Source organism: Oncorhynchus kisutch, linkage group LG1 (assembly GCF_002021735.2).
Source record: "Oncorhynchus kisutch isolate 150728-3 linkage group LG1, Okis_V2, whole genome shotgun sequence".
NCBI lineage: Eukaryota > Metazoa > Chordata > Actinopteri > Salmoniformes > Salmonidae > Oncorhynchus > Oncorhynchus kisutch.
The window spans coordinates 57,850,625-57,865,987 of NC_034174.2; the positions used below are offsets into that span (position 1 = coordinate 57,850,625).

The 15,363-nt window shown below is 40.8% G+C and overlaps 1 protein-coding gene across 2 annotated transcripts in view; it reads right to left on the reverse strand.

Annotated features, from left to right (window-relative positions):
* Positions 1-1,890: 1,890 nt before the first annotated feature.
* Positions 1,891-15,363, reverse strand: part of mmp24 (matrix metallopeptidase 24) — a 68,015-nt gene continuing 54,542 nt past the window's right edge. For both annotated transcript variants that reach the window (XM_031827785.1, XM_020482715.2), the window contains exons 7-9: positions 12,371-12,509; positions 7,654-7,920; positions 1,891-4,753 (exon numbers count right to left, since the gene is read on the reverse strand). In XM_031827785.1, the coding sequence (XP_031683645.1) occupies positions 4,416-4,753; positions 7,654-7,920; positions 12,371-12,509 (744 nt within the window). In that variant the 3' untranslated portion in view covers positions 1,891-4,415. The remainder of the gene's footprint in view (positions 4,754-7,653; positions 7,921-12,370; positions 12,510-15,363) is intronic.

Genomic DNA, 15,363 nt, shown 5'->3' on the forward strand with positions numbered 1-15,363 from the left:
TGTGAAGTGTGCAGGGAACCGGAGGGTTGCTGGTATCAAATCCGAGATGCCATTGACTTGCGTTATGTCCTTATGCAAGGCACTTAATCTCTCACAACAACCGCTCCCTAGGCCCCCAGTGTGGCAGCCCCACCACACCTCTCCAAAACCTTTGTGTGTCTTTCGGATGGGTTGTGGTAAGTCAAATTCTGGTTGGGCATTGTGTGCAATTGACCAATAAAGTGATCTTAATCTCTTAATAAGATATCTTAATCGTGTAGCCTGTCCAGGTATCCCATTCTACAGCCCATATGCTTTTTGCATTTGCAAATATAAGGAATACTGTATGTTAAAAGGAAAGTCTAGATTTGGTCATTTTGTCATTGTCATACGTTATCAATTACACTGAACAAAAATACAAATGCAACATGTAAAGTGTTGGTCCCTTGTTTCATGAGCTGAAATAAAAGAGCACAGACATTTTCCATACTCACAAATTGCTTATTTCTCTCATTGTGTGCACAAATTAGTTTACATTCATTTTAGTTAGCATTTCTTCTTTGCCAAGATAATCCATCCACCCGACAGGTGTGGCATATCAAGAAGCTGATTAATGCATGATCATTACACAGGTGCACCTTGTGCTGGTGACAAATGGCCACTCTAAAATGCAATTGTCACACAACACAATGCCACATATGGCTCAAGTTTTGAGGGAGTGTACAATTGGCATGCTGACTTCAGGAATATCCACCAGAGCTGTTGAGGGAGAATTTAATGTGCTTTTCTATTATAAGCCTATATAGAAATGTTTCAGAGAATTTGGCAGTATGTCCAACCAGCCTCACAATCGGAGACCACGTGTATGGCGTCGTGTGGGGGCGAGCGGTTCGCTGATATCAATGTTGTGAACAGAATGGTGGGGCTATGGTATTGTGGCAAAGAAGGGGGCCGAGTGATAAATGGCGGATATTTGAGGGTAGAACTAATAAATGGGCTCTGCCCTCTCACTAAGGGGTGGCCAGATGGTGAACCACAAAGCACAAAATGGACGACCGCAGAAGCAAGGGGAAGGCTCGCAAGGTTAGGCCGACCAACATATAAAGGGGTCAAGCCACACCAGGAAGAGGGGAAGAGCAAGGAGCTGTGAACCATTGAAAAGAGAAAGTGATAATATATTGGCTGGATTTACCGTGTATGACCTGGACTTACCTGTTGGTTGTTTGGACCCTGATCTACTGAGAAGCCAATTTGTGTACCGAACCCTGCTATCCTCGATCACGCCTGCGGCCTGGTCGGTCCAGGCCGGAGAGACAAACATTGATTTTGTGTCGGTCTCACGCTTAATTTGTGTACAAACACTCCTAACCTTGAAGAGGATTCACAGTATGGGCAGGCATAAGTTACGGACAACAAACACAGTAAAAAAAAAATCTATGGCAATTTGAACGCACATGACGGGATCCTGAGGCCCATTGTGGTGTCATTCATCCACCGCCATCACCTCATGTTTCAGCATGATAATGCACGGCCCCATGTCGCAAGGATCTGTACACAATTCCTGGAAGCTGAAAATGTCCCAGTTCTTCCATGGCCTGTCAATAACTTTGCACCGCTATTGAAGAGGAGTGGGACAACATTCCACAGGCCACAATCAACAGCCTGATCAACTCTGTGCGAAGGAGACGTGTCGGGATGCTTGAGGCAAATGGTGGTCACACCAGATACTTACTGGTTTTCTGATCCACGTCCCTACCTAGTGTATTCCCAGTCATGTGACATCCATAGATTAGGGCCTAATTTATTTATTTCAATTGACTGATTTCCTTATATGAACTGTAACTCAGTAAAATCTTTGAAATTGTTCCATGTTGCATTCCTTTTTGTTCAGTATAAATGAGACTAGTCACGTCATGTTTCATCATTTTAAATAAGCAAAACCTTTTAACAACAACAAACAATTTGACAGATTGTCAATGCAATGACAAAATGCATCAAGTCTCCTTTCAACCGATTCCTCATATTTGTGATTGCAAAAAATGTATATACATTTACTAGCTCGATAGGATACATACAACCAGAGCGGGATATTCGCTAATGATAATACATCATTTCAACAGCAAATAAAAGTACAAATAAAGCAAATAAAAAAAACTTTAAAAGTCAATAAAAAAATCTAAAGACTACATGTTTGATGTGTGGTACCAAACCCCATTGGGGTCAGAAAATACAGTATCAAGGACTATACAGATCTTAATCTTGGATCTTAATTTGAGCCAGTTTGCTACAGCAGGCTAATAATCTTGCAGCAATGGGAAATGTGAATTATGTGGATTATAATTAAAGGACATTTTTGTAGATGTTTCTGGAAATTACAAACTTTAGAGGCCTTTTTAAAACCTCAAATAAACTAAGTTTGCATTTCCTACTGTACAGGAAAGATTCTCTGGTTTCAGTCCTGGCAACGGCATTGACATTATTATCTGGGTGAGATGAATACATGATAATTTTCTACTGTAGTAAAAGTAGTGAATAGAAATACAGGGAAATGAATGAAAAGTATGAAATAACTTAGCTTTTATCATGGGTCATCTGTGTATTTGTTTTTGTTTTTATCAGGGTAAGAAACAGCTGAACTCAGGAAATCCTGACCTGCCCTACAGAGATAGACAAAGTATGGTAATTACCCCAGTGTACCACCGATCTTTCTTTTAAACATCACTTTCCCATTGAACATCTTTCCTATTGAAAGCGAGGTTAAAAACAAAACTGTAAATTAGATCATGAGGACAGCATTTCAATTAAATGTAGGGTGTTAAAGTGCCCTCCGCAATGATTGGGACAGTGAAGCATTTACATTTTTTGTCTCTATACTCCAAAAGTTTGGATTTGAAATCAAACAATGACTATGAGGTTAAAGTGCAGACTGTCATCTTTAATTTGAGGGCATGAATCGTGAATAAAGCATTAAAGTTACAGATGCACAAATATCATACCCCCCCAAGCCATGCTAACCTCTCACTATTAGAATTACAGGGGGGTTAGCATTTTTTTAGGGAGGGTATGATATTTGTGCGTTGTAACTTTCTAGAAACTTATTCTATTCTTATTTACAATAAAACGGACTCCAAAATGACACAAACAAAAGAAACAGCAAATGCATCCAACAAATGTGTAGAGTCACAAGCTTGATGTAGCCATTGCGTGTAATGAATATGGGACCAAATACTTAACTTTTTACTACTTTAATACACATGAATTTGTCCCAATACTTTTGGTGCCCTAAAATGGGAGGAATACGTACACAAAGTGCTGTAAGTACTTAACCGTTCACCCAATATGATTGAAAACACCCTCAAATTAGTCTGCAGTTTAACCTCAGTCATGGTTTGATTTCAAATCACTGTATATAAAGAGAGAGCGACACAGTTGGAGGAAGAGAGAAAGTGAGAGAAATAAGGAGGAATGAAGAGGGGTATGGAGTGGAATTCAGTCTGCCTCAACAGCAGTTCATTGTGCCTAGTCAATGTTGGTCTGACGTGCTTAGCCTATGGAAACGGCCATAGGTACTCCTCTACACCTTGGGGCATGTAAAAGATAAATAAAACTAAGTATAATTCTAAGAAAGATAACTGTGACCAATGTCTTTAAATGCTAATTCACTCTCCCCTACGCCCCTTGGTCCAGGCAGAGGAGCTGGGGGATGTTGCTATAGCGGCGGTCCTTCAGCAGACATACTTATAGTCTCAGTCCTCTAGCTTAGGTGAGTCCATCGCTAGAGGCAGAGGTCTGGCTATGAAGACATTTATCATTTGCGATGTACAAAGTTTCTCCTCTTGATAACTCCAAGCTCTCGAACTGAAAATATTAAATGATCCACAAAAATCCTTGGTATTCTTTTCTATGGCCTTTCTACTACATTTTTTATTCAAGTTTACATTTTTTCTTTAAATATCTTGTTTGACTTGATAATACTTGAAGTTCATGTACAAGTTGATACTGGACTCAGACAGATTACTGGTACCTGGCTATGTGAGGGTAGGCTCCCCCTCTCTCTCCCCCTGAGAAAAAGTGTATGGGAGTCCCATCGAGGTAAAGTATGTGTGACAACCCCCACTGAAACAGCCAGATAAGAATGGACAACCGATAGACGAGGCGCAAAAGGCAGAGCAATCGGATTTGCTGTGCTCTGTCCTTACCCTCAAAGCCTCCCAGCGTCCTACGAATTGCCTCATGCTAATATTCAACATACTCAATTTTGGCGATGTTCATCTAGAGGTCCTTGACAGTGGATGAAAGGGAGTAACTTAATTTCCCTCCTTCCCTTCTCGCAAAGGGTTTGTGCAAGACAGGCACTGGTCACATGGTGCTCAGAGTTTTTGTAGCCCTCTCAGCGCAGTTTCGTATCGTAAGTGGCGGCGCGCTGCCTAAGCCTGTCATACCCACTCCTGGACAGGATGTTTGTAGTAGGTGGCGTTCTGTTGCACCCCTTTGTTTTTGAACTGGAAGATGGTATAGACCAGGACCAGGATGCACAGGGACAGGATGCAGGGAATCACCACAGCGATGGCGTTGACAGTGCTGTGCACGTCATTGATGGTCACCATGATGTCCACGTCATCGTGGGGAAGCTGCCGGTCTTTGTTCTTCTCCATGTCTGATTGGTGGCAGCCCATCCAGTCATTGACAATAGACTTGGGGTAGCCGGGCTCAACGGTCAGCTTCTGGTTGTCAAACTTCCAGTAGTCCTTCCCTTTGTAGAAATAGGTATAAACTAAAGAGGGGAAAAGAGAGCAAATGTACAAATTCATTTGTATCTAACAGATTGACTTGTATAGTTTGCAAATCTAACACCTCAAACATTCTGCCTGACAACTCATCCTGAATTTAACTCTGCTGCTCGATCACTCACGCCATACATTCTCCACACATTCCATTGTGGAGAAGAAACGCTAGTGGGCGTGGCGTTTGGCCAGGAGCGATGTGGATTGGTAATCAGGCTACTCAAACATTCCCTTGTCCAAATAAACACTGTACCTGATTATCTATTTGTCATATCATAACGGTATGCTATCAAAGCTCTACAACCGAAAATGCAGTCTCCAAACCATAACTCTCTAAATGCCCTGTTTGTTTTGGAGGGGTAGTTCTTTGTACTATGCAATGCCGGGGAGAAAAGGCACACGGATTGAGAATGTGTGGCAATCAGAGGACCACAGAAACCCTGGAGGCTACTGATTGATGAAGTACTCCCCTCTGCTGCCGTCCAAAATAGCACCTCCAGATCCCTTAAGAAAATGGCTGAGCTACAGGCTAGTGGATGGACTAGCCAAATGGACCATGCCACCCCCTCTGATTTCCACCTCTCATGTTCTCAAGTCCTCTGTGGAATGTGTTTCAGGAGGTTGTGACATGACTCGCAAAAAGTGATGATAGTTCCTTCCAGAGGAAGTCTCCCGGGAGGTGCCGAGGCAGTGCAGCGTTTTTTTGCTAGAGCAGCACAAATGAGTGGCCTCTGGCTGGGTTAACCCTCTGACCCTGACACCGCCAATTCCACTACACTCATAGCAAAAACAGTCCTCGGACACAGACGGCCAACAGTTCAGCGACAGCCCTCTGGCCAGAAGGGCCACTTATCTGATGTTGACATGGCTCTCACAGATGGGTTAATATTAGCCAAAAGCATCTCAGAGAACGGTGAGCAATTCTGACTCACACAAGCTGCTGAGACTTCATAAATACACACTAAAAACAAATGGCTCTATAAAGTTCATGCTATGGCATGAAACCATAGGGGAAGCCTTTTTGGTGCTATATGGAGTGTCACGACTCCGACCGAAGGACACTCACCTTCCCGTTCGGGTGGCGCTTGGCGGTCGTCGTCGCCGGCCTACTAGCTGCTACTGATTATTTCCTCCCCCTCCTTATGTGTTGATTGTGTGCACCTGTTTTGTGTTAGGTAGTAGGCTTTATTAGTCAGCCGGCCCGCAGGGTTCCTTGTGCGGGATTAATTATTGTGATCGTCTGTTTGGTGTACTATTGTGCACGTCTATGGGTTTTGTGTTTTCCCATTTTGTGTTTTTTCCCTGGACAGTTTAAGTCCCCCTGTTTTGGGGCATTTGTTTGTTCAGTACGCCCTGTGTGTTTGTCAGGGTTGGCTTATGTTCAGCGTTTTTTCTCAGTGCATTAAAATAGCACTCCCCTGAACTCTCTGCTTCCTGCGCCTGACTCCTCACCCACTACACTCAGACCGTTACATGGAGCCTTTTTTTTAAGAACCATGCTCATAAGGTTCTAAATGAAACATGTATAACCCTTTCATTAACTTCTATAAAGCACCATTAAAAAAAGGTTCTATATAGCACCAAAAAAGGGTTCCGCTATGGTTACAACCCTTTTTGGGGATATATAGAACCCTTTTGATGGTTCCTTTATAAAACCTTTATGGAGAATTGTTCTATAAAGAACCTTTCTCAATCTCAAAGGTTCTTTGTAGAACCAAACATGTTTTTATTTTGGTTTAATTATTAATGAATTATATTGTTAAAATACCATCGCTTTTATTATTGTGTTATTAACAAGTTGAATCAGGTGTGCTAGCTCTGGAATGACTTGGGATTCCCGAGGAGAGAATTGAAAACTACTGAGTCAACAGTTCTCAATTGACACAAGGACATACATGAGTCTTTCACAAGACACTGTCACTGGCCATAGTTATAACATGTATTAGCATAACACAACAGATTAAATAAACTGTAATGACACTCACTCACAGTTGCACAAAAAGAGCTGTGAACAAACCATGCCCCAAAATATTCTAATGAGCTGCCGAACCTACATTTTAATTATCACTAAAAGAGGAAAGATTCCTTTGTTTCAGTAAGGTTCCACAAAGAACCATCACCCTTCCCAAAGAGCCCTTGAGGAACCCTAATGTTTTAGTGTGTACATGATGAACTTCAGCTATTTTCTGCTGTGTTACGAATGTGTTGTCAACACATTTGAAGTTCAATCTCGTATAATATTTACCTCGTGCTTGATGAATATTCTGTATACATATTTAGTAGGCCGACTACATTGGCACTTTACTCCAGAGGTAATCAGGGACCCAGATCTCGATTGTCAAACCATGAAAATCATCATTATTACCAGGCTCTAAAATCATTGACAGGCATCAATAATTGTCTTAAAATAAATGCATTCATATTATTTTGAAAATATACCTGTTAAATAATATGCATAAAGGGAGGCACCAGGATATCTGGTCACCAGGAAAACAATGTGGACAGATATTTTAATACCATGTGGAAACACGGCAAACTTTGATCACAAAACCCACATGTTAGCGCAAGTTGTAAATGGGGCCTTCTGATAAGACTCAAATAAAAGTGCAATGTTGGTATTGTAAGACTTCAGTTATTGTTTCAATGTGCAATTACAGCTTATGTACGTCACTACGATAACAGTCCAAGTGCTTTGTTACTGTATTAGCAATTACAGTACCAAATGTAGTTAATTCATAAAGTAAACAGAAATTCCAATTCCCCAATGAAAATAATTGGAATTTCGAATTACTTCCCAAATTGACGTTATTGAGATGGAATGAACCCAAACCCCTGTCCCTCTGCATGCTTCAAGGCGGTAGCCACATGGTCTGTGGATAATTATACTCACAGCCCTCCCTGCTGACGAAGGCTCCCTGCGGCGCCTCGGGGATGCCCTTCCACACAGTGATGTGTTTGGGGTAGCCCGGGTCGGCCATGCGTTTCTCCTCGTTGTAGCGCCAGTACTGGTCCCCTTTGAAGAAGTAGGTTTTGCCCACGGGCTCCCAGCGCAGTGCTGTGTCAATGCCGTCCTTAGGGAGACAGTTACCCAGCTCCACCAGACTCTGGGGGTACCCGGGCTCAGCAGTCACCTCTTTGAATACCCAGTACTTGTCACCTGTGGGGTAAACAACAACAGGGTCATGTTCATTAGGCACTAAACAGAGGAAAACCGACTGAAACGGGGAGATTATCTCAAACTATTTTCATTTTCCATTGTAAAACTTTTTTTTTTTTTTTTTTACCTTTTACTGAAGTGAGCTAGATCAGGGTCTCAGTGTTTCTTGGTAGTTTTAAACAAATCTACTTTGAAACAAAAGTATACACCTCACACACATGGTTATGGGCTTAAGAATAAGAAGACACCTGTGCCATGTCAGATATAGGGCTCTATTTTCGGCATGGCGAACTGGCATGTTCCAGCCTTAACACCAGGTTTAGCAATTCACCTGTCTAACATCAGCATGCTTGTGCTCAGATGGAAGGGGTGGAAATATTTGAGGCACGTTCTTAATGATCCAAAGTGCTAATTTCAGGCAGCGCTGGTAGGGATATTTAAGACCAACCAAATCTGGTTTTAGCGGTAACGCAGTTGGATATGACATTAGTTGTGACAGTGGAAACGCAGCCAATCCAGCCTTGACACACACTGCCCATATGCGCATGGAACAAGATGTGATTTGGTGCCTGTATACTTCATATTTAGAAGTCAAAACCGTCGATAAAGTGTTCGGCTCGTGAGACAGCTTGGAAATAAATCTTAAATCACTAAAGAATGATTAAAATACCAAGTTTTAGAGGAGCAAAACAGTGAGCTGACGTTACATTATATTAGCTATGCTTTGGATGTGCGTAAAAGCCCCTCCATGATGTAGGCTACATGTGTTCATGCTCATCATGAAACGAGAGATGAGAACCTCAGTCAATACCGATGAACCTCATATTTAGAAGTTATTTGCCTGTTACAATTGTTTGTTTTTCGTTTCATATTTTTGAAACCCAAGCCCACCGTTGGCTACCCTTACCCTAGGCCTTCTATAACAAAGGCTGGTTCAACTCTAATGCATTGTCTTTTTTTATGATGGTGATTTTATGATATCATTACATTTTACATGTACTGCATTTATTGTAGTTGAACAAATTGACAGATTACTTGTTTTTCATTTAATTTTATTCAACCCAAACTAATTCGAATGATTCACTGTCCTGGTTTTATGGTGGGAATGTCCGTGGCACACATGTAATGCAACTTCTGGAGAAGTGTGAATGCAATCTGTAAGAAGTTTTCAATTCGTGCAGTACTAGTCAAAAGTTTGGACAAGTTATTTTGACTATTTTCTACATTGTATAATAATAGTGAGACATCAACACTACGAAATAACACATGTAGTAACAGAAAGGTTGCAAGTTCATATCCCCGAGCTGACAAGGTACAAATCTGTCATTCTGCCCCTGAACAGGAAGTTAACCCACTGTTCCTAAGCTGTCTAAAAATAGAATTCAAGGCACACTTAACCAGCATGGTAACCAGAGCATTCTGCAGCGATACGCCATCCCATATGGTTTGGACTTAATGGGACCATCATTTGTTTTTCAACAGGACAATGACCTGTACCTGACCAAATACCTCCAGGCTGTTTAAGGGCTATTTGACCAAGAAGGAGAGTGATGGAATGCTGCATCAGATGACTTAGCCTCCACAATCACCCGACCTCAACCCAATTGAGATGGTTTGGGATGAGTCGGACCGCAAAGTGAAGGAAAAGCAACCAAAAAGTGCTTAGCATATGTGGGAAGTCCTTCAAGACTACTTTAAAAGCATTCCAGGTGAAGCTGGTTGAGAGAATGCCAAGAGTGTGCAACGCTGTCATCAAGACAAAGGGTGGCTACTTTGAAGAATCTCAAATATAAAATATTTTTTGATTTGTTTAACACTTTTTTGGTTACTATATAATTCTGTATGTGTTATTTCATAGTTTTGATGTTTTCACTATTATTCTACAATGTAGAAAATAGTAAAAATAAAGAAAAACCCTTGAACGAGTAGGTGTGTCCAAACGTTTGACTGGTACTGTATGTAAAACATCAGTATAACGCTGAGTGGACATTCTCCCTTTCTCTTTATATTGGATCTTTGTCCAGCTACTGTGAAACGTTTGGATGTACGTAAATGTCACGCCCTGGCCATCGAGAGGTTTTTATTTATTATATTATCTATTTTGGTTAGGCCAGGGTATGACTAGGGTGGGCATTCTATGTTAATTTTCTAAGTTTTGGATTTCTGTGTTTGGCCGGGTGTGGTTCTGTTGAATTTACTATGGATTTATTATGGATAAATGAATAAACAATATCCCCATTTTAAATAGAATTGTATCTAGGTAAACTTATACTCTGTATGTTTAATAGACAATATGAGTTCATAAGAAGAAATTGTGTGACAAGACAAGGAGTAATAAAATGTTAATGAACACCATTCCAACTGGGCAGGAACAAATAGGTTGTGGACTGTGTAAACACATAAGGTCGTTAGCCTATGGTTGACCCAACTGAAACTTAGCCCTTGGGTTTTTAGATAAGGCAGTGAGTGGGTTTCTGTTCATTAAAACTGTCAGTTCAGTGGTGATCGATCATGTTGAGGGGTCAAAAGTTATCTGGGAGTGTGTTAGTAAGTTAGAATGAACTTTTCACCTTACTTTGTCCCGGTCGAGAGGAGGGGATTCGGTTAAGGCTGTGAAATGACGTCCTGATCTGTATATAAACTCATGCATGTGTTTAAGTGGTAGCGCGCTCCGAGAATAAATTCTATTACCTATTATTTGAAGACTGGTCTGCGTCTATTTTATGCAAACAAGAAATCTTACAAATTCTCATAAAATAGATGAAGGGCTTTCAATTGATGAAAGCACATTGGCATAATTAAATTATACTAACAGGTTCTCAATCAGAGGCAGCTGTCTATCGTTGTCTCTGATTAAGAACCATACTTAGGTAGCCTTTTCCCACCTGTGTGGTGTGGGTAGTTATTTTCTGTTTAGTGTGTTTTGCACCTGACGGAGCTGTTTCGGTTGCTCCTTTTGTTACTTTGTATTTAGCGTTCAGTTCTATTTAATAAAATGAAGAACACGTACCACGCTGCACCTTGGTCCTCACCTTCTTCCACCAATGGCCGTTACAGTAAAACCCTCTGTAGTCTGCATTCTTTTAATATTGCATGCCCACAGGAAGCAATTATGTTTGTCTGTAAGTGTATTTACATATAGCCTGTTTAAAGCAAGTTGTGGTTTAATTTAGTTTAGAATTTGATTAGAATTATTCACTCCTTTTAGGCCTTATCAATAATTAATTTAATCTTGCATATTGACAGTATCAGTGTGAATGCTATGTATATATTCCCACATTTTTATTTTATTTATCCATTATTTTACCAGGTAAGTTGACTGAGAACACGTTCTCATTTGCAGCAACGACCTGGGGAATAGTTACAGGGGAGAGGAGGGGGATGAATGAGCCAATTGAAAACTGGGGATTATTAGGTGACTGTGATGGTTTGAGGGCCAGATGACTTTGCTAACAATAACACTGATCATTGCAAAAAGGGCTATATCACATTTGAATTTAGCCAGGACACCGGGGTTAACACCCCTACTCTTACGACAAGTGCCATGGGATCTTTAATGACCTCAGAGAGTCAGGCCACCCGTTTAACGTCCCATCTGAAAGACGGACCTAACATTGAAACCATGCAATTACTTAGAGCAATTTGGACTGCAAACAGGTTGAGGTTAACATATTTAGCAAAGATGGATCAACATTTTGTTTCTGTAAGTTGTTAAACAAACTATAACGGACTATCATTAGTATTGGAGTTGATTCCAAGGCAATACATAAAACACTGTAAATACACATTTGAAAGCAACCACATATTTAGCCCTGGAGCATGTTCTGATTGGCCAGTGGGGGGCTAAGTCTAGACACACCCACAACTTGTTTATTCATCAAAACCCAGCCCTTTCGCACCAATGCCAGTAACTGTGCTGATAATTGTGGTTGTGAAAATAGCTACAATAGCTCGAACCTATAGCAGATTGACCATTGCTTTAGGTTTGTTAATAGAGTTTAAATGGTTTCTTTGCATCCCAATATTACACTTTATATTCATCCCAGAAGACTGAAATATAATTGTTTGACATAGAAACACAGGATTTTCGGCGTAATTTCTTAAATAATGCTTAGTAATTATGAAATTATGAGGAATAATAACATTCCCATGAGGGCACTAGGTCATTTGACTACAGGAAAGGGCTACATGTTTCCTGTCGCGTGCCCTAATGAACATGACCTAGGTCAAAGTGGTATTGTGAATCCTCAACTATTGAGCATCCGCATGTTCAGGGCTTGGAAATTGAACTACCGTACAAGGACCGTGTTAGAGATTGGGGTTTTATAGTTGGTACTGTGTCTCTAATCCAGGTTTATTCACCTAAAGCGAAAATGACTTTGCTAACAATAACACTGATCATTGCAAAAAGGGCTATATCACATTTGAAAAGGAGAAGGGAGTTAAATACCCTTAAAGAATACAAATTTGCCGTCCGATCTCTCGTAGGCGGCGTCGATACGGGGCGGTAGACCTTTCCAGAACTGCTCAATCTGCATCGGGTAGCCCTCCTGCACCTCGTTGTTCCGCAGTCGCCAGAACCATCGGTCCTAAAGAGAATAAAAAGAGAGGAGAGAGCTCACATCAATCACAGCTCATTATCATTTGGCTCCAGTAAATCTAGGGCACGGCTGAGCAAACTCCCCACTGACTGCTACCCACATGCAAATACCCACACTTTACCCCTCAAACAGCCACAAATGATTCGCATTGCAGGGTAACTACAGTGCTTTCGGAAAGTATTCAGACCCCTTGACTTTTTCTACATTTTGTTACGTTACAGCCTTATTCTAAAATGGATTTTATAAAAATTTAAAAAATCCTCAGCAATCTACACACAATAATACCCCATGGTGACAAAGTGAAACACCTTTTTTTTTTTTTTGTCAAATTTATTTACAGAAATGCCTTATTTGCATAAGTATTTAGACCCTTTGCTATGAGATTCGAAACTGAGGTCAGGTGCATCCTGTTTCCATTGATCCTTCTTGAGATGTTTCTACAACTTGATTGGAGTCCACCTGGGGTAAATTAAATTGATTGGACATGATTTGGAAGGCAGTCACCTGTCTATATAAGGTCCCACAGTTGACAGCAAAAACCAAGCCATGAGGTTGAAGGAATTGTCCGTAGAGCTCCGAGACAGAAGATCCCCCAAGAACATAGCGGCCTCCATCATTCTTAAATGGAAGAAGTTTGGAACCACCAAGACTCTTCCTATGGCAAGACATCAAAATGGTTGTCTAGTAAAGATCAACAACCAATTTGACAGAGTTGAAAATAATAATGGGCAAATTTAAATGTTGCACAACCCAGAGTCTTAGCGACTTACCCAGACAGACTCAGCTGTAATCGCTGCCAAAGTGATTCTGACATGTATTGACTCAGGGGGTTGAATTATTATCTCATCAAGATATATGAGTGTTTTATATATAATATATATTATATATTTAGAAATGTTTAATCCCACTTCGTAACACAACAAAATCAAGAGCTGTGAACTACTTCCTGAAGGCACTGTGTCAATATAGTGAATATAGTTGCTATTTAACGTGTTTCAGCATAGAATATAATCCTTTATATTTGTACATTTTTATTTTGTCAATATACTCTGTCAATATACACTGTGTATACGAAACATTAAGGACACCTGCTCTTTCCATGACATAGACTGACCAGGTGAATCTGGGTGAAAGCTATGCTCCCTTTTTGATGTCACTTTTTAAATCCACATCAATCAGTGTAGATGAAGGGGAGGAAACAGGTTAAAGAAGGATTTTTAAGCCTTGAGACAATTGAGACATGGATTGCGTGTGTGTGCCATTCAGAGGGTGAGTGGGCAAGACAAAAGATTGAAGTGCCTTTGAACGGGGTATGGTAGTAGGTGCCAGACGTAGGGCTACTGCGGTGACCGTATTACCGCCACCCTGGCAGTCATAAGTCATGACCGCAGTAAAATTCTGCGTGACCGTTGAGTCACGGTAATCTCCTTTTATGCACTCTGGACTTGTGTTGTTGGTAGTACCCAACTTGCTAACAACCATCAGGTCCTAATGGCCTGGTACTCAGGGATCTATTGTCCCTCCATCCTGTCCTAATGGTTTGGTACTCAGGGCTCTAATGTCCCTCCATCAGGTCCTAATGGTTTGGTACTCAGGGCTCTATTGTCCCTCCATCAGGTCCTAATGGCCTGGTATTCAAGGGCCTTCCTGGGGTTCTGCAAAATGAAGGCAGTTATACATTTTACAATACATTCATATCAAATTTCACAACATATTAAGTGTGTGCCCTGAAGACTACTACATGGGTATACTAAAAATTACAATGTTCTCACAGAGGGGTCGAATAATAGAACAACCAATACTAGCCATGATAGGGATTTGAATAATAATTTAAAAAAATAGATAAAGCAATAAAATTAAACAATTGTTAAATAAAATACAACTACACTATACCATTCAAGATAGAGACTGTTGTAAAATAATTCTTTACTTTTCCATTTATCGTATTTTATAAATGGATAAGACGGCATTCGAAGAAAGGATAACTAGCAAAATAATACGTCTTCAAATATAACGAATTGGAACACAAAAGTACTCAATCAACATGGTGGAGATAAAAATATAGCAAACAGAAGACAGTATGTAGATGTGTGGATGTATTGTCATGGAAGGTGTGGTGTGTGTTTTGTGTGGCGTTAAGTGAGTGAGAAAGGAAACTGTTGCATATCCCAGAACCAATGTGTATCTGTGAGCAGGGGTTGCGAGAGAGAACTTTACATTTTGTGCAGATGAGGGATATACATTTTTAAATAAATTATACATCCTCATATTTATTGTCCTATCATGATGGAACGGTCCCCAACCTTAAACCCTAGACACCCACCTGAGCGACCAATACACTAGGGTCCATGGGTAGCCTAGTGGTTAGAGCGTTGGACTAGTAACCGAAAGGTTGCAAGTTCAAATGCAAGTTCAAATTTGTTCTTAACTGACTTGCCTAGTAAAATAAAGGTAAAATATTTTATTTTATTTTTTAAAATCTGTTTTATGGGCTTACTGTAATGTGGACAGAGACCTACTAGAGCAGCACAGCCCCCTCAAGATTCTGAGCCTGCCTGGCAGGGTTGGTACTACAAAGCCAGAGCCCCCACAAAAGGGACATTCTCAAAGCTGCTAATGAGAACCTTGATGACCTCGTACCTAGCCGGTGGGGTACCCCCAACCAGGTAGTGGCAGTGCTGGCAACACTGGCTGCAGTAACCCAAAGGGAGGGTGTCACACTCGGCCAACCAGAGGGGACATATTATTGTGACCCTGGTGGCACAAAATAATCTAAGATCTGACTGCTCAGAGATGCTTGGGTAATGGTCACAACAGGGGACCAGTGTTTTTAAAATTAATT